This window comes from Prionailurus viverrinus, chromosome D4, assembly GCF_022837055.1.
Source record: "Prionailurus viverrinus isolate Anna chromosome D4, UM_Priviv_1.0, whole genome shotgun sequence".
Classification (NCBI taxonomy): domain Eukaryota; kingdom Metazoa; phylum Chordata; class Mammalia; order Carnivora; family Felidae; genus Prionailurus; species Prionailurus viverrinus.
The window spans coordinates 14132693-14151763 of record NC_062573.1 but is presented as its reverse complement, the minus strand read 5'-3'; the positions used below and the strand labels follow the sequence as shown (position 1 = coordinate 14151763).

General features: G+C 54.9%; 1 protein-coding gene across 9 annotated transcripts in view; it reads left to right on the top strand.

Annotated features, from left to right (window-relative positions):
- The window catches only part of RGS3 (regulator of G protein signaling 3), a 140283-nt gene that overhangs the window by 108096 nt on the left and 13116 nt on the right, over positions 1-19071 (top strand). For all 9 annotated transcript variants that reach the window (XM_047830320.1, XM_047830318.1, XM_047830319.1 and 6 more), the window contains one exon: positions 16420-17358. In XM_047830320.1, the coding sequence (XP_047686276.1) occupies positions 16420-17358 (939 nt within the window). The remainder of the gene's footprint in view (positions 1-16419; positions 17359-19071) is intronic.

The window sequence follows — 19071 nt, the reverse complement described above, 5'->3', positions numbered from 1 at the left end:
GGGGGTAATTGTTAGAGACCTGCTCACCCCGCAGAGCTAGCCACTATGAGGGGACAGAGGCCAATTCTTTTATCAACTTGGAAGCCCCACATCTCCTGAGGTGTCCAGGAAGAACCTTTGTGCCCCGGGACCTTGGAGCTGTGGAAGAGCCTATGGTCCAGATTGGGAAGGGGCCATGTCCACGCTGCAGGTCTTTGGCCAGGACCAGGATAGAGGACTTCTGTCTCCTGGAACAGTGAGGACAGGATACATGGGTGCCATTACCCTACCTGAGCTGCGTACCTCCCCTCTGAATGTCGCGTTCCTGGCTTGAGATGCCTAATTAAGTACAGGGCCACCGGCCCCTTCACGGAAAAATTTCCACATCCTGCTGCCCTCAGGCCTATGGCGGGGGGCTATCTGGCTCCTCTCTTGAGATGGCTGGAGTGGGGACATCTCTTGGAAGGAAGGAAGGAGCTTCAGTGCCTGCCCACCAGTGCCTGTGGATCCCAGCTGGGGCACTGCGGCCATAGTCAAACTTTCCACCAGGGCCCCTGGAGTCCTCTGCACCCAGCCAAGGGGCACCTCCCTTCTTCCCCAGCCCTAGCACGTGGCATGGCTTAGCCCGGGGCGGGCCCTTCAGGGAGCCAAGTTCCACAGCAGGGCTTGCTTCAGGCCCAGCCTGGCATCTGAAATAGCCAGGGGGACAGTGAAGACGGAGGCAGCTGAGGCGAGTGACCCCCTGTTGGGAAGCCTTCGGGGCCTCGAACCAGAAATCCTTTCGGGGGCTTCTGATGATAGTACTTGGTATCAGTGAAACCATCCTGCCCTCCAGCTTTCTTACCTTTGTGCGTATCCCCGCTGCCTGGAAAGCCCATCTCCTCTGTCTAGGTCTTGATCCTGGAGAACTCAAATTTCTACAACTAGAGCAGATACTGCTGTTGGAACCTGTCTCTCCATTGGCGGTGGCACCCAGGGTGATTGCTTTCGTGTCCTATTAGGTCTTCTTCATCTCTGAGTCCCTGGGCCTGGGGCCCAGGACATGGTAGGAAAGGGCTAGGATGGGCTTTCCTTGAGGACAAGCACTGACGTCCGAGTCAGTTCCTTCTGCCCACCTCCTCGCTCTTTGTGGCAGATAGTGGGCCCTATCAACTTGAGGACCTGGTGCAGAGCCCCTTGGGAGGAGACCTAGCTTCTGTGTGAGGCCAAGGGGCTATTTTGATGCCACAGGGCCAAGGGGTTGGGAGGTGGGATTTGACAGGAGGTGGGACAGGGAGAATCTTGTTTTCAGCCTATCTGAGGCTGAGGTCGCCGACTCGAGAGCCCACCCAGGAGTCATACTGGGCTGGGTGGTGTTTACGTGGTCTGGGTCTGGGCCATGGAGGATGGAAGGGGAAGCCCCGGCTGCTTTTTTTTTTTTTTTAATCTTTATTTATTTTTGAGAGAGAGACAGAGTGCGAGCAGGGGAGGGAGACACAGAATCAGAAGCAGGCTCCAGGCCCTGAGCTATCAGCACAGAGCTGGACGTGGGCCCCGAACTCACGAACCGTGAGATCATGACCAGAGCCGCAGTCGGATGCCTAACCGACTGAGCCACCGGGGCGCCCCCCGGCGGCTTTGAATGCAATGTCCATGGTCCTTTGCACAGACTGCAGCGGTTTGGATCCAAGCTTGGGCCCCCTTGGGATGGGGCCCCACCATGGAGGTGGATCTGGGGTTTTGTGTGAGGGTGGTTCTCAGCCAGTGGTCCGCTTGGCTTCCCCAGAAGAGGCACAGTTGAGTAGGGAGTGCCCATGCCCAGCTGGGTTCCTGGAGGTTCTTAGAGCTTCTTCCCATTTAGTTTCCCAAGGCCCTGGAGATGACTGAGTCCATTTGCTTTCTGGACAGATAGGGGACTGAGGCAGGGGAGGAAGGACTTGCCTGAGGTTACGTTAAACTCAGCAGCCAAGTGGGCACGAGAACCCAGGTCTCCGGTTCCCCAGCTCAAATCTCTGTGTCACACCAACTGGATGACTCAGAGTACCTGGCTTTCATCTTGATGTCCCCCCTTTTTCAGACTCCCCAGTGACACATTCCTTTCTAGAACCCCTCTGGCTTACCAGCTAGAACCTGGCTTTCCTCTGAAAAACTGTGTGCAGTAGAGAAAGCTCTTGCTTGGCCAACAGGCCAGAGACTGAGGCACATTCTAGCTCCTACTCACTGGATAATCTCAGGCAAAATTCCGCAACGCCCCCCCCCCCACCTCAGTTTCCCCTTTGGAGCAACCAGGAGCTGGACCTTGCAGCCACCCAGTTCTTTGAGTCTCTGTAGACCCTCTTCTCTTCTGAGCGTTACTGGTCAAGGCCAGGGTCTGGCTTAGCAGGAAAGCAGCCCCTAACCTGTTGTTATTCAGGCAGTTTTGGTCAGAGGCCTTCTCATGCAGGCTGGAGCCCAGGCCAGGGCTGGGAGGTTTGTTGTTGTTTGTGGAGCCAGGCCGTTTCCAAGATGTCATTGCTCAGGGAAAACCGTCATTCCTCCCAGGGATAAACAAGGCTGCTTATGGCTCAGCCCGCTAAGCCCAGAGAGGCTGGAGCCACTCACAGCAGGCCAGCCAGGCTCAGCCCCAGGGGGCTGCCACCTTCTCCTGCACAGCCAGCTGCACCCAGGCGTCTGGGATTGGGGTGGGGGTGGGGCAGGACTGGGGAGAGGGGTGCTGGGGCCAGGAGGTGCTTGGCAGATCAGAGCCTCCAGGCACAGAGGAGAGGGCGGGGGCTCCCAGGAGACCCTCTTACCCTCTTTCTCTGGCGGTGGGCCTTGACCATCACTCCAGATGTATGGATAGCTGCCAGGTGTGCTCTCTGTTCCAGATGGCCCGGGGCTTGTCCCCTTCCCTTGCCTGCGATGGGCCAGCCTGCTTGCACCTGGCACCATAGATCAGGCTGCTGCTGGAGAACTGTCAGCGGCTCCCAACTTAGAAAGACAGGGGGTGTAGTAAGTTATTTGGAACCGGGCATGCCTTTCTCCGCGTGGCCAGGGCTCTCTGTGGTGTCCTCAGTTACCTCCTGGTGGGGTTAGCCTCAGGCCAATAGTGGAATCAGGCTCTCGGGGCACGGTGGCAGAAGGTGGGGGAACATGGGGGGAGGGGAGAAAGAGCAGGGCAGAGTCTCTGGGAACCAGCTGGCTGGCCACAACCTTGGAGATAAGGTGGGGGCAGCCGGGGGTGGGAGGAAGGCCATGGAATGGAAGACCGTGTGGCCGTGCTTCTCCTTAAGTCAGGGGCTGCAACCAATGCCCATCCAGGACACTGAAACCATCACTGCTCGGACCTTGATTAATGGAGTTCCCAGCTGATCTCACTCAGTAACAGCTCTGAACTTGTCTGCTCTGCCTCCCTCCCTCCCTTCCACACTTGTTAAATACTTGCTAGGTACCATGCATCGGCCAGGTACTAGAGGTATAGACATAAAGGGCCCAATCTTCAATCCAGTGCCAACGATGGGCATGTGATGGATGGTAGCAACACAGCTCTGATGCAGACACTTGGGGAGGGGGGAACCCTGAGGAAGCTTCCAACCCAGCCTGGGAGCCACAGCAAAACTTCCTGCAGGAGGTGAGGCTGAGTCTGGATGCATGGGTGCTTGTCCATCGAAGGAGCAGGTCTCTGTCCCGGTCTCTCCACCCTTCTGCAGTGTAGACGCGGTTCCCGCCTAGCCACAGAAGTCACCTGTGTGTGTCCAGGCACTGTCCCTTCTAATCCCAGGGGGAGGCTGTGTAGTGTGCTTCGTGCAGGTGCGTGGGCTCTGGACTGGAGAGAGACCAGGCTCTCCCACGCGTGGTACAGCTGTGTGCCCTTGGGCAAGACACTGAACCTCTCTCTCCTTGCCTGAGTCTCTTCAGGCAATGGCCCGGCCTCACTGGTTGAATGAGATGATGTGTGTGCATGAAGCGCTCCGTGTGCACTAACGCTGAGTCGTGGCAGTGGCTGAGTGCCACTCGCGTGTCACCTCACGGTGGCTGTTCTTGAACAAGATGATGTGGGAGAAGTGAGGCGCTTGGCGTGGGGTCTGACAGGGAGTTGGTGTTCTGGAAACAGGAGGTGGTGCAGCGGCTTTTGGGGGCGTCCGAATGTGCTATCAGAGATGTGCACCAAGGAGAGGGGCTCATGGAGGAAGGAGGGAACAGGGGGACACCAGGATGAGGGCTTTTGTTTGTCTTTAAATAAATTTCTCCGTTGAAATGCAACATAGTTTCAAAATGGTTGGAACTATACAGCTGATGAATTTTCACAAAGTGAACAAACTCTCCAGGTCAAGAAATAGAATATTCTAGTACCCAAGAAATAGCCCTGCATGCACCCTCTCCTTTCAGTCACTACCACCTCAAACATAACCTCTGTCCTGACCTTCTCTCATTGATTAGTGTTGCCTGATTTTGAACTTTGTATACCTGGAATCACCAAGCATGCACTCTTTTTAAAACTTTTTAAAGAATGTTTATTAATTTTTTTAGAGAGAGAGAGAGAGACAGACAGAGTGTGAGTGGGGGAGGAGCAGAGAGAGGGACGGAGACACAGAATCCGAAGCAGGCTCCAGGCTCTGAGCTGTCAGCACAGAGCCCGACTTGGGGCTCGAACTCACGAACTACAAGATCATGACCTGAGCGGAAGTTGTACACACTCAACCAACTGAGCCACCCATGCGCCCCAAGCATGCACTCTTTTATGCTGACTTCTTTGGGTGTGCATTTTGATGATGAGACTTGTCAATGTAACTGTATGAAGTTTTATTTTGTTCCTTCTCACTGTTGTAGGATATTTCGTTGTGTGATGATGTTGCAATTTATTCATTTCTCCTGGTGATGAACATTTGGCTTGTTTCCAGCTTGAGTTTAAAATGAAGAGTACTGCTCTGGAGAATCTCATAGATGTCTTTTGATAGGCTGTATCTACTTTTCTGCTGGGTAAATACCTAAGGTTTACAACTGCTGAGTCATAAAGTGGTATATAATTAGCTTTAGTAGATACTATCATATAATTTCCCAGGCTTGACACCATTGCCCTCTTTGAGCTGTGTAGGAGAGAGCTTCTGTTACTCCACATCCTTACCACCACCACACCAACCAGTATTAGATATTGTGATAACTAAATATGGTTTTTTAATTTGCATTTCCTTGGTGACTAATGAGGTTTGGGACCTTTCCATATGTTCATTGGCCACCTCTTAGTGAAGCACCTGTTCACGTGTAACCTTCCTCTCCCTCCACCCCCCCCCCCCCCCCCCGCCACATTTTCTATTGGGTTGTCTGTCTGTCTTTTTCTTATTGGTTTGTGGAAGCTTAAAAAATATTCTGGGTATATTTTCATTGTGGGATATAGACATTGCAAACATCTCCTTTTGCTCTGCATCTTACCTTTTCATTCTTTTGATGAGGGTATCCTCTGAAGTACAGAAGTTCTTAATGCAGTCCAACTTGTCGGTCTTTTTCTTTACCGAGAGGGCCAATTGAATCCTGTTTCTTTGCCTGTTACCAAGTTGCGGGTGTGTTCTATGTTATCTTCCAGATATTCTGTCGTTTTATGTTTCGTATTTAGATCCAAAATCTACTTGAAATAGATTCTTATGTATGGTGGATGGTGAGGTCAAGACTCATTTGCTCAGGGTGGTTATCCAATTAATGAAAACACCATCCTCTCTCACTCTAGGGCATCATCATCTTTGTCGGCAATCAAGGGGACAATACACGTGTGGGTGAGCTCAATTTTGAAGGATCAGTAGGAGTTTGCCCGGTGGACAAGGGAGGGCAGGGTGTTCTAGGTAGGAAGTACAGTGAGGAGGGGTTTCGAGGTGCCTGAGAGCGGAGTGTGTTTGGGGAACTACAACTAGTTTAGACTGGCTGGGGGAAGAGAAATGGCGTGGCGGGAGGTCCGGTGGCAGGGGCCGAACACACAGGGTAAGGAGCTGGGACTATCCTAGGGAGATAGAAGGGTTTGCAGCAGGAGAGGAATATAATCAGGTCCGTGTGAGGGAGATGAGAGAGAGAGTCCCAGGCCAGGAGGAGGCCAGAAGGATGGTTTTGGAACTGCAACCCCAGATAAACCCAGCGTCAACGTCACCCCTTAACAGAAAGGGTGTCTGCTTCAGAGAGGCAGGGGTGGAGGTCACAGCATGCTGGGGAAGGCCTTGGAGGTAACCACCAATGGCTTGTGGCCAGATACCCATTCTGGCATCCTGGAATGGAAGAGCCTCCTCCCTCAACTCCCCCCATCCAGTGCCCCCGGCACTGAAGGCCCTGAAAGAAGAACATTTTAGGAACTGGGGCGGACAGACAAGCATTGGGGTCTCTGAAGAGGGGGTGCTTTCTTCTCCTCCTGCCCTCCATGTGCCCACAAGGAGACCTGACCATACCTTGAGCCCTGATTCCTCCAGGCTGGCTGAGATTCAGTGCTGGACAGACCCCCTCCAGAAGACGTGGTCTGGAGAGGAGAGGGATTTAGCTCGGGCCACACAGGGAGCCAGACTGACCCAGCCTAGGGGAAACGGAGCACAGGCTCAGCTACCTCTCCAGCCTCCAGGGCCTTTGTTACGGGCCTCAGTTTCCTCCCCTGGAATGCACAGATAACAGTGCCCCCATCTTAGGGGGAAGAATGTGCTAAGTGTCCTCTCCCAGAGTGGGATGCAAGGAAGGAGACTGGTGATCTCTGTGATGACAGTAATAAGTCTGATTACAGGAATTGGAAATGTTCATTGAACACTTACTATGTGGATTACCTCCCAACAATGCCGTGATGTAGGTAGTCGTGACTTACATCACCACTTACAGATAAGAAAACTGAACCTTGAATTGGTTAAGCAGCCTGTCCAGAGGTTAAAGGCACCTAGTTAGGAAGTGGCAGAGGCAGGACATGAACCTGGGTTTGTCTGTCTCCAGACCTCGGTTCTTCACCAGCATTAGGCTTCCCCCACCCACGACCCCCAGCTCTGAAGGCACCTCTGTTCTCAGAGCTGTTGCTTGGAGTGAAGCCTGAGATTTCGGGTTGGTCCCTGTACCTGCTAGGAGGGAGAGCCAAGCGGTGGAGAGGGAGGGCCCCCCAGTGGGCTGAGCACTGCTGTGCCCCCTGACTCAGCCACAGGGTTAGGAAGTGAGATTGGACCCCAGGGCTGCCTGATTCCCAATCCTGGTCTCACGGCCACAGTGCTATTTGTGCCCTTCCCTGGGGTCCTCCCAGCTTGGCGGAGCTTTTTTGTTCGATCAGCCCAGCATAGAATATCACAGAGAAGCCACACGCTTCTGGCTCACCCCGCGCATGAAGTGGTCTCTGGAGGGAGACGGTTTGGGAAGGTCACCAGATGTGTGGAATTCTACCCCCACCCTCCCCCCCGCCAGGCGAGTCAGACACCTGTCCCTCGGTCTCCAGCAGTTTGTGGTATGAGCAGGGCCCCTGAGTCTGGTATCGCTCACTGTGCCTAGCACAGTGCCTGGCCCAGATGGGTGCTTGGGAGGGAGGGGGTGAGGAAGGGCGGTGAAGGGGCAAGAAAGGAGGAAAGGAGGCCATGGGGTAGTAGAAAGAGAAAGGGCTTTGGAGCCAGGCTGACCATGGTTTCAGTTCGACTCCTCTGCTCACTTGCTTTGTGATCTTGCACGTTACCTTAACCTCTCTGAGTCTCATTTTCCTCGTTTGCCAAATCGGGCCAATGGTCCCTACCACACAGGGTTGCTGGGGTTCAAGAGTGTATGGAAAGCAACCGTCACGGGGTCGGCATTTGGTAGACACTCAATTTATGGTTTCTTTCTTCCTCTCTCCCCCATATCCTTTTCTTTGTTTTCTGTTTCCATCATCTTTGGCTCCACCTCCCCTATCTCTACAGCAGCACGTAAACACTGTTCTCAGGGTCCAAGTCCAAGTCCAAATTCTTTACCATATCCATGCTTCTGTTCCATGGAACCACCTGCACTTCCTCGAATGTTCCATGCTATCTCTGTCTCTGGCCCGGACATCCTCTCCCATCCCTGTCCCCATTACCTCCTCCAAGAGCCATCCCCATCTTTCCTGCTGCCTCTGTGCTTCCACAGCCCCCTGGGGGAGCAATGGGCGTGTGGGGGGTTGACGCGGGTCCTTCACCTGGCTCTCTGCCCCATAGATCAGCACCTTCCGGGAAGGGAAGGTGTCTTGTCACTGTTTGCCCCGCACAGGCCCTGGCACATGGCTGGAGATCTGTAGGTATTTGCTGAGTAACTCTGGGGGTGGGGGTGGGAGGGAGTGAGCCGGGGACATAATCTTGATGAGCCAAAACAGGGCATGCCCAGGACCCCGAGAGCAGGGCAGGCCGGGCACTGGCAGGAATACAGAGAGCCCCCTAGCCAGGGCATCCCAAGGAGCATTTCACTGGGCTCCAGAGGATGGGAAGGAGATGAACTTGAGGAGGGGGACGCAATAGGAAAGTGAGTCCGTGCGGACACACATGTGGACCGGGCAGAGAAAGGGGTGCCAGGTGGGAAGGGGAATGGTGGCAGGGCCCTCAGGGGGCTGGTTCTGAGCAGAGAGCCCGGGGGCAGGAGAGGCTTGGCGCTCTCCTTCTGACGGAGGCACGGGTCCCTGTGGGGACAGGAAGCAGCTGGGACAGCCCTGCTCTCCACTCTTACAGCTTTCAGGAGAGAAGAGGGCCGAGGTGTGTGGCAGGGGTCTTTGGGCTGTGGGGGGCCACCAATCCAGGCCACCCCCACGCACTGAAGCAGTGGCATCTGGGACCCAAGGGAAGGAGCTTGGCAAGGTGCAGACAGGGGAGCTTTGTCCTGGAAACTCATATCTCGGGAACTGCTTTCCCTGCCCAGTGAGAAGCTGGGCGTGCAGGATGGTGCCGGGCATTCCATCAAAGCGCCAAAGGCCAGGCCTGAAGACATGTCCTTCAGGCTTACCCAGGTAGCAGTACCAAGAGTAGGGAAGCTTCTAAGAGGGTTCGCCTCAGTTCTCATTCCTCAGGGTTCTTCTTCCCTGTGTGTTGGCTTCATCCCGAGTTTCTGGACTGGAAGAGCTGCTTCTCCTCTGTGCCTCACTATTGCTTTCAGTCAACAGGTATGCTCCCTGTTGTGATGTGTTGCCGTCCTGAGTCCCCAACAGACCCATGAATATAGTTGTGGGATCCTTTAGGGATGGAGAATTTTCCATCTGTATTCAAATTCCTCCTTCCTTTCTTTCCTGGATTTGGGCCTCTGTTAATAGGAAACACGAATGGGTAGCTTGCGAGGGAGCTTGCCAGCTCCTTATCTGGGGACGAGGGGCTGCTGAGGTCATGCCTCTTCTGCGTGGGCCTCCGTTATGGCGGGAGCGGTGTTTGTTGGGACTGGTCCTACACTAAGTTCTGGTCTGCATTCTCGTCCTGATTCTGTTGTATGGCCTCGGGCACATCGCCTCCCTTCTCTCGGTCCCACTCACCTTATCTGTTAACTGGGGCTGCTCCCCAGAATTATCTGTGGAGTTAGAAAGAAGTCAAGATACCAGCTCTACTCTCAGGGAATCTTATCCAATAAGTCTGGAATTGAGCCCAGATACAGATATTTTTAAAATGCTCCACCGGTGATTCTAAAGTGTACCTCTCTTTTCAGAACCAATAGTCTGGATCAGTGCTATTTTTAACGTGCAAATTAATCTCTCGGTATCTTGGTAAAAGGCAGATTCTGAACCAGGAGCTGTCGGTTGAGGCCTTAAGATTCTCTATTTCATGTGAGGTTCCAGCTGCTGTTGCTACTGCTGGTTCAGGGGCCACACTTCAGGTCCTAAGAGTCTAGATGGTCCTGTGACATTCACTGGATTGCCCATTCCTTCCTTCCTTCATCCATTCATCCATCCATTCATTCTCATCAAACACTTAAGATGGCTAGTGGTAGGAGGTGAAGTCAGAGGAAGACAGACCCCAGGCTCTCTCAGGGCTACAGGATTGGGACTTACCTGGAGGGCGTTGGGGAGCCTTGACAGGGCTTTAAGCAGGGGAGTGACAGGGTCAGATTTGCATAAAAGGCTCCCTGGCATGGCCACTAAAGGGGTCTGGGCTGCCGCTGGGAGGTCCGCCTCCATTCCGGTGGGAGATGACAGTGTCCTGGGGGGAGGTGGTGGTGGTGAAGGTGGAGGGAGTGGAGAGATTATTTTTTTCTAAGCTAATACACCTTGTTTTTAGAGCAGTTTTAGGGATTGAGAAGAAAGTAGAGAGAGTTCCCGTATACTCCCTGACCCCATACATGCATAACCTACCCCGGGGGAGTGATTCTGAAGATACTCCCAGGGACAATCAGGAGGTGTTGGTGGCTGGCCAGAGTAGTGGGGGTGGTAGTGAAGGGAAAGGGAGAAAGGGTGGAACCCAGGTCCCTGGTTTCGGCAGCTGGCGGTGGCATCATTGATCGAGTGGACTTGCATTCAGCGTGAGGCATGTTGAGCTGGGGGCACCAGCGGGATGTGCAGAGGGAGGTCTCTATCTCTGTGCCTGGGCCCTAGCCACACAGGCCTCCTCTGTTCCCCCACTGCGCAGGCGTCCCTGGTGAACCCTCTCCTGCCCATCGAGCAGATCTGGGGCTCAGTGTCATTGCGGAGTGGCCTTTCCCACGTGGCGCTGCATTCTCTCCTGTGGCACTCTATGGTTTTCCTGCCCATCAGTGATCACACTTTGCATCTATTACATGTTTCTGTGGGCTACCGACCGACGATGTGGCTCATGTCAGTCCTTCCTCTCTGGCCTGGAAGCTCCCCCAGGACAGGGATTGTGTCTCTCTCATTTCCCATTGTGCCCACAACGCCTAGGACAGTGTTCTGGAGCAGCAGCGCTGCTTCATGAGTACTTGGTGAACACTCACCTCTGGAATCTAGACTCAGGAGACAGGTCGGAGCCGGCAGTGTGGGCTCGGGGGTGGCAAGATGGCACGGATGGTGACTGAACCCCAGGGGAGCGGATGGGTGCACAAGAGAGTAGGCAGGACTGAGAGGGGCAGGAGCCTGGGACAGGTTCCCACGGACAGGCCAAGAGGCTCATGACCTCATGGGGTTGTCAGATGGGTGGGAGCAAATCCAAGGAGAGAGATGTCGATGACGGGCGGTCCTGCGGTGGTCGTGGCTGCCATTCCAGCGCTTCATGTGGCCATGCGGTGCCACGCTGTGGGTGCACACCAGCTCAGCACACCTCCTGCAGCACCGGGGAGCTGTTATGAATCCCATGTTACAGCTGAGGAAACTGAGGCTCAGAGAGGCTATACCTGAGGTCACCCGGCCAGTGAGTGCGGTGGGGCTCAGTCTCCAGAGCTCTCTCCGCTGCACGGTGTCATCTGTCTCCTCCTTGTTCGGTGCCAAAACTGCCAGGTTGGGGACAGGGGAGGAGGACAGCTGCCGGGAGGCCCTGAGCTGGCAGGCAGAGGCAGGGCCGGGGGTGGCTCCAGCCTCTCCGTGTCAAGAAATCAGGCTGAGGAGCTGCACCGAGGCTGGGCTGGGGGAGCTAAGCGTTGGCCAGGCAGCTGAGGTTCCTGGAAGCCAGCACCATGCCAGGGACCCAGAAGCCAGGGAGCTGCTCAGGAGCCCAGAACATGCCAAACTTGAAGGAACAACCCCGTCTCAAAAGTCAAGCCTGGAGGTCTGAGGCGCTGGGCAGGAATTCGAATAACCTCTCCCTTTCTCTGGCGACTTTCCAGTTGACAGAGCACTTTCCTGTCCTTTCTGAGACTTGGTCCCCTCAGCCCTCTGGGAGGGGGATGGGGCGTGTGGCAGGAAGTGTCCTCACTTCATGGCCCATTTCATGGCTGAGAAAACCAGACGCGATAGCCTGGTCTCACAGCTAGCAAAGGATGGAGGGAGGATTCCAGCCCAGGTCTTCTGGCTCTATGTCCAGCGCTCTATCTGTAAAATCCTAGCTGTGTAAGCGTGACCCGGAGACAAAGGCAAACCCCAATTCTCAACCCCCACCTCCCGCGCCAGTGCAGGAAGTGGTTTTTGAGGGCAGATACAGAGCCCGGCATCTGTGGTGGATGTGATGAGTCATCTCAGAGTGAGAGCTGCAGGTTGACTCTGGGGTCAGCAGACCTGGCTCCACATTTAGTAGCTGTGTGGCATTGGGCAAGTCACTTCCAGGAGCTCGCTGCCACCCTTCTACCCCAGTAGCAGGTATAGGGGGGGGAGGGCTCTGGGGCCCAGGAGATGCTCTGGGAGTCCTACCTGCCACCCTTCCCAGCCTGTTCTGAGTCCTGGATTGGACTGGGGGCAGGGTTTGATTAGATCCTAAACAGCAGCTTCATTTGGAGGGCCTGGCTTATTTCCTGTGTGCTTCTAGCAGGCAAGACAAGGACAGAATTCACACTGGTCCAGCCAAGCCAAAGAGGTGATGGATGGGAGAGATACAGACTCCCCACAGCAAGGGGACAGCTAGCTGCACAGGGCACTGTGGACCCAAAGCCCTGGGCCAGCAGGCCGATCTCTCTGGAGCACCGTGGCCGGATTCTTATCACCCCAACCTGTTGCAAAGCTGCCTAACTGGGTTTTGCCAGCTGCTGCTGCCTCCCCCGTCAGAGTACTCACCAGACGCGCCAGGACCAGTTGTCCAGCCTCTGTTTTTTCTGCTCAACTGAGGGCAGGGATTGTGTCTGACTTGTCCCCGTCTGTCCTCTCAGGGCCTTACTCAGTGCCTGGAGAATGAACGAACGCTTGTGTGTTTGTGTGCATGCGTGTCCCCGTAGCCCTTCCCCCACCCCCATACCCTGCTCACGCTGCTCAGGGCAGTTCTGACGTAGCAGGGCTCTGCAGGTGTCACTCTGTTCCTCATAGGACAGTCCCGCATCTGGCATCCATTGTGACATGCTCTCACCTTTATCTCTTTTTCTGTCCTAATTCCTTCACTTGCCACCCCTCCCCCCTGCCGAAATTTCTGAGATTTCCTATATTTGCTCCAGAACCTGCCTTCCCCAAGGCACTCCCAACCCCAGCTCTCCCAGGAACACTGGCCTGACCAAACCTATCTGGGCATTCACACAAGCCTGGTCCTGGAGCACAGGAAGGAGCCAGAGAGCTCAGGCCCTTCTTTGCGAGTATCTGCCCTGTGTGTGTGTGGGGGGGGGGGGGGGGGGGCCCAGGTGAGGGGCCTCAGGTAGTGTTCACTTGTGTCAACTCCTGGGTCCACCATACTTGTGTATAAGGGCCCAACGAAGCCAGGAGACATGAGTGCTAATACTAAATCAGCCTCCAATTTCTTAGGTCATTCCCTTAGCTTCTGAGACCTCAGTTTCCCCATCTGTAAAATAAGACTGGACTGACGATAGCCACCATATTATCAAATGCCTCTTCTGGGCCAGTGTGACTCTTCTGAGTCCAGTGTGATGTCGTGGCCCTGCTCCAGGTGAGGAGACGGGGCCAAGAGGGCAAGAGGCTTGACAGAGGTGCCCAGCTGGACGGTGACACCACTGACACGCAAACGCGGCTCCCTGGGCACCCTGGGAGCCCTGAGAGCTCCTGGGGTGGTTTCTCTGCTGCCTGGGGCGAGGGTGGGGGGATGGGGACAGGGGCACTTCCCCTTCTGGCTTTGTTTGGTTTGGCCTCCGCTTGGGGCAGGATTGGCAGAGGCTGGCTGACTTGCATTTCTGGTTTTGGGTCTGTGGCTGCACTTTCAGAGGGCTAGGAGGGGTAGGGCTCGGGCTCTGTCACCACTGGGATGGGCCTGGCCCCACCCCCACCCCCAGGAAAGGGGAAATGCCCCCTGCTCCCCCCCACCCCCCACCCCATCAGGGCCACTCCGTGCCAGGCCCTGAGGAGCACGGGTTGCTGCTTCCTTCTGTGGGTCCTTCCGGGGGGCGGGGTCTGGCCCAGGAGGAGGGGGATTGAATGTGGGTGAATGGGGGGGCTGGCTGTTTGTTTTTCTGGAGGAGAATGCTTCCCTGCGGGTGGGGTGAGTGGCGGAGGACTGGGCTGCTCTGGAATGAGATCAGAAACGGAGCTGGAAAGAAGGAGCCAGAGGCCTTGCTCCAACCCCAGCCTAGCAGGAGCAGCTGATTGGTGCGGGTGTTTGGGGACTTGTCTCTAGGTCACTTTTCCGGGCTGGGCTGTCAGTCAGCAGGGGGGCTGTCTCTCTCCCTGGGAACAGTCTGATGAAGCTAAAGCACAGACCTTAGTTTCCAGATGACATTTCTGGACTGAGAGGCCTGTCATCACAATCACCAACTTTGATTTTGGGTATTTGGCCAAGTTTGCTTCCAGGGGTCCATGGGCAAGATGTGCCACTATTTGAGGTTCGTGACTTGAGCGTTTCCCTTTAGATCCGCTGTTTAGTCACCACTGATACCACCACCAGTATCCCGTTGAAGGCTTTTATACTTTTGGGGAGCCTGGCTGGCTCAGTGGGTAGAACATTCAGCTCTTGACCTTGGGGTTTTGAGTTCAAGCCCCACATTGGGCGTGGAGCCTACTTTAAAAAAAAAAACAACTTTATACTCTCTATGGTATATTCTCCTGGTTTGTCACTTGGGCATGTTGGTTATCTCAGTTAATGGGTGGAGACCTTGAGACCCGGAGGGTTTAGTGACTGGCTTTCCCTAGTCCCGCTGTGTGATTCGCCCTCTCTGGGCCTCAGCCTCCCACTCTGTGTGCTGCGGACTTGGGATCACTGCCGTTTTGGGGTCTGAGGGGTCCCTGGGTGGAGGGTACCATCCTTCCCAAGAGGGTCTTTGGCTGTGCCTGAGAACCAAACCCTGACCAGATCATCCTAGAGTCCTCTGAGGTCCTCCATGCTACCTTGCTCAGTTCCCTCTCCACTAGGGTGGCGTGGTGGGGGGACACCTTTCACTTTCCCGCTCCCAGGCAGTGGCTCTTACCCACACTGTGCTTTCACATCCCTGGTGCTCCCAGATGTCAGTGGGACCCCTGACACGTGTGGGCAGCACCCTACCACTAGAGCCACGGACTCCCAGATACGAGCCTGGCTGGGGCTTCACTGTCACACACTCCCCAGGGCTTAAAAGATTTCTCTGCTTTGGCCATAACCTTTCGGTCCCGGGCAGCTTGTGCCATAGTGGGAAAGTCACTGCTGTTTGCGCTCAGCATTGTCATCCGTCAAATGGACATTAACGGTCTCTACAATGAGAGCTCCTAACCTATGTTCTAGGAGTACTTACCTCTCAGATTCTCAGCCAGTGTCCACGCGCGCATGCGCGTGTGGGCACACACACGTGCACGTGTGGCCAGGAACGCGTGGCCACTTTCTCCTTCATGAGACAGCTGTGGCCTCTTGATGGGTGAAACCTGGATTCCAGATAGTTCTCATTCCAACATTCCAAATCCTCGAGTGTGATGAGGGGCCCAGCCCGGCCTCGAGACCTGCTTCCCCTGTGTGGCCTTAGCGCGCCTGGCCTTCTCCGAGCCCCAGTGTTCCTGTGAGCAAGCTGCCTTTCGGACTTCATCAAGGGCCCTATTTTTCCCTTTGCAAATGAAGTCTGTAGGCATCCAGCAAAAACTTCAAGGTTCTGAGGGTTGTATGTCAGACAGGAAATGCTTTCTTTGCTGTGCAGAACTCCTGAGGTTCCTCCAAACACAGTTTGAAAATCACTGGGTGGAGGATCCCTCAGCGAGGTCCCATGTGCCTGGGACATCTGTTTAGTCCAAATAGGGCAATATTTTGAAGTTCTGATTTCATTCCAGTTTACTGGTTTCAAAGAGACACTTAAAGGGGCGCCTGGGTGGCTCAGTCGGTTAAGCGTCCGACTTTGACTAAGGTCACGATCTCGTGGCTTGTAGGTTCGAGCCCCGCGTCGGGCTCTGTGCTGCCACCTCAGAGCCCGGACCCTGCCTCAGATTCTGTGTCCCCCTCTCTCTCTGCCCCTTCCCCCATTCACACTCTGTCTCTCTCTCCTGCAAGAATAAATAAACATTAAAAAAGAAGAGAGAGAGAGAGATACCTCAATATTCAGAGCGAGTCTGGTTTGAATAGGATTTTTTAGAACTTTAGCTCAGGTAGAAGATACCCTTTGGCCAGGTCTAAGCTTCTATCACTTTGTGATTGCTCTGACTTGGGACTTGAGTTGGTCGAGACGAAGGCAGAGACTGCCTGGCTCCTCCTTTACTAACAGGGACACCATGATGCTTCCTTTAGGGGGCTGCTGGGAAGAAAATTCAAGAGGAGTGTTTAATCTGGCGTGACCCTGGCACACCATAGGAGCCAGAAAATCATGGTTACCTCTCCTCCTTCTCCCGCTAAATGACCAACCACATTTTTTATAGAGCAGACAGAAGATTCAAGCAAGGAGAGAAGGGTGGGAACCCGTGTACAGCTAAGCCAAAGGGGCTTTCAGGTTTCCATTTGGCACTTTAGCTTTTAGACTGTGGGGTGTCAGGTGTGGGGTTCAGGCCTTTGCCTGATTTATTTTGGCCTCTGTGATGCTGGCTCATGCACGGTGCCTGGCATCTCATAGCCTCTCATTCTGAGCTTTTCTTGTTTGCTTCTTGTTTCCCAGATGTTTGAGCCAGAGGCGGATGAGAAGAGAGAGATGCCCTTGGAGGAAGGGAAGGAGCTGGGTGCCGAGGACCCCCCACCCAACAAGGACCCCTCTTCTGGCCAGGAGCCTCCTTCAGGACAAGACTTTCCACCCAATAAGGAGTCCTCTTCTGTCCAGGAACCTTCTCCTGGCCAAGAACCGCTGTCCAGCAAAGACTCACCTTCCTGCAAGGAACCTCCTCCAGGCCAGGAGCCCTGGCCAAGCAAGGATTCCCCACCATGCCAGGAACCCCCTGCCCTCCCTCCCTGCCAGGACCTTCCTACTAGTCAAGAACCCCCTCCAAGCCAAGACCCTCAAGTCAGCCAAGACCTCCCTGTCATCCGGGACCCCCCTGCTCAGGAGCTTGAGCCCTGTCAAGATCAGGTCCCCCTGCCAGCTGAGGAGACCACAAGCTCTGGGGACCCGCCAGCAGCCCCTGGAGATCTGCCTGTGGCCTCCAGGCCAGCCTTCGTGATCCCCGAGGTCCGGCTGGATAGCGCCTACAGCCAGAAGGCCGGGGCGGAAGGGGGCGGCCTGGGCTTTGAGGAGGATGCAGAAGAGGCTGAGGAGGGGGACGAGGGGGACGAGGAGGAAGAAGAGGAGGACACAAGTGATGACAACTACGGAGAGCACCATGAGGCCAAGCGCAGCAGCATGATCGAGGCGGGCCAGGCTGCCGAGGGGGGCCTCTCCCTGAGGGTGCAGAACTCCCTGCGTCGCCGGACACACAGCGAGGGCAGCCTGCTGCAGGAAGCCCGTGGGCCCTGCTTCGCCTCCGACACTACCTTGCACTGCTCGGACGGGGAGGGCACCGCGTCCACCTGGGCCATGCCCTCGCCCCGCACCCTCAAGAAGGAACTGGGCCGCAACGGTGGCTCCATGCACCACCTTTCCCTCTTTTTCACAGGACACAGGAAGGTGAGAAGGCCGTGGGTGGGTGGGAGTGGGTAATAAATGAGGCGGTAGGGAGGAGGGAGGTGGATCCCAGAGCTGCAGGGTATGAGCATTCGCTGTCCCACCCCTGCGCCCCTCGAAGCCTTCCAGGGAGCCTTCTACCCATTTGGTGGAAAAGAAAGCTGAGGCATGGAGAGATCAAGAAGGCAGCACCTAGACTTAAGCCCGTGACTCTGTGACTCCAGATGCTGTGTTTTTACAGCTCCTCTGGATTGGGGGTCCTCACCGAAAGTAGAGCAGGTGTGGCCTCGCCCAGGATATTGTGCATTTGGATCAAAAAGGTCTGAGACGTTAGCTGGAGAGCTGTCTCCTGTAGTAGAATAATTTAGACTAGGTCCAGGCCTCGCCCTACTGGAAATCCATCAGCCAACAACGACAGCACATATTCCCCCTGCACTGGCATTGTTCTAAGCGATTTTATGCGACCTCACTAATGCTCACAACAGCCTAGGAAGTAGATACCATTGGTGTTCCCCACAGATGGGGAAACCGAGGCACCGAGAGGTTATTTCCCTTGGCACCAGGCCACACGGTTTATAACTGTCTGAACCAGAATTAGAGTCTGGCTCCGGGGCTGGAGCTCTTAAGCACCATGCTATTCACCTCTTGCAAATATTTATAAATAGATGAATAAGTGTTTATTGATTTCCTGCTGTGTGCCAGGCCCTGTGCTCTGTGCCACTGCAGGGCCCGAGTTATCTGCGAGGCTGATCTCAACTTGTGAGGAATGAGTTATCTGTGTGGGTCAGGAAGATGGCCCAGCAGTGAAAAGATTGCACCATGGCCTTGAAGCCCACCAGCCAGCTTGAGCCTGGGCTCTGTCTCTTATTTACTTTGTGGCCTTGGGTGAGTCATTTGGCTCCTCTGAGCCTTAGTGTCGTTCTGTGAAGAGCAGAGACTAATTGCACTCATGTCCCAGGATGGTTGAGGATGGAACGGAAGAACCTGGTGCCTGATGGTGACATTAGCACAGGAGCTCGTAGATGCTGGTGAGGTGCTAGCAGCCAGCACAGTGCAAGGTGTTGTTATGACAATGTTGTGAGCTGGGTGGGTGGGGGTGGCTAGGGACCACGGAGGGCAGCTGACCCCCAGCGGCGTGGGAGTTCAAGGAGGAAAGACCTCAGGGTCTAGGGGCATCACGGAAAGCTTCCAGAGAAAGATGCCCCTCGGCTCGGCCTTGATGGTTGAGCAGCCGTAGAATAAAGAGAAGATGAGACGGGCATTCTCTGTAAGTGGACGTGGCCTGGACAAACTGTCTATAGAAGCCAGTTTGGCTAGAGCAGAGGATTCCTAAAGTGCAGGGGTGGCAGATACATGGCACTCGGACTGCCATTCCTGCCTCCACACCCATGGCAGACATGACTAATGGATTCCAGCACATTTCCCCACCGAGCTGGGACATGGCCCCAGAGGCCTTCTTACCCTCAGCCACTAGCAATAAGGCCAACTTGGCACTTAGGAGGACACCTTCTGCAAGGCAGTTGGACTGGAAAGGCAGGCTGGAACCCCCAGAAGAGGGCCTTAAACTTTGGGCCCAGGAATTAGAACTAAATCCCAAAGGGACTGGGGCTGGATCTGTTTCCTCATCAGCAAACATATGTGATGCTCACTTTGATGTGCCCTGTAATCACCAGGAAGAGGTTAATAATACATAGATTTTGAAGTCTCCAACCCTAG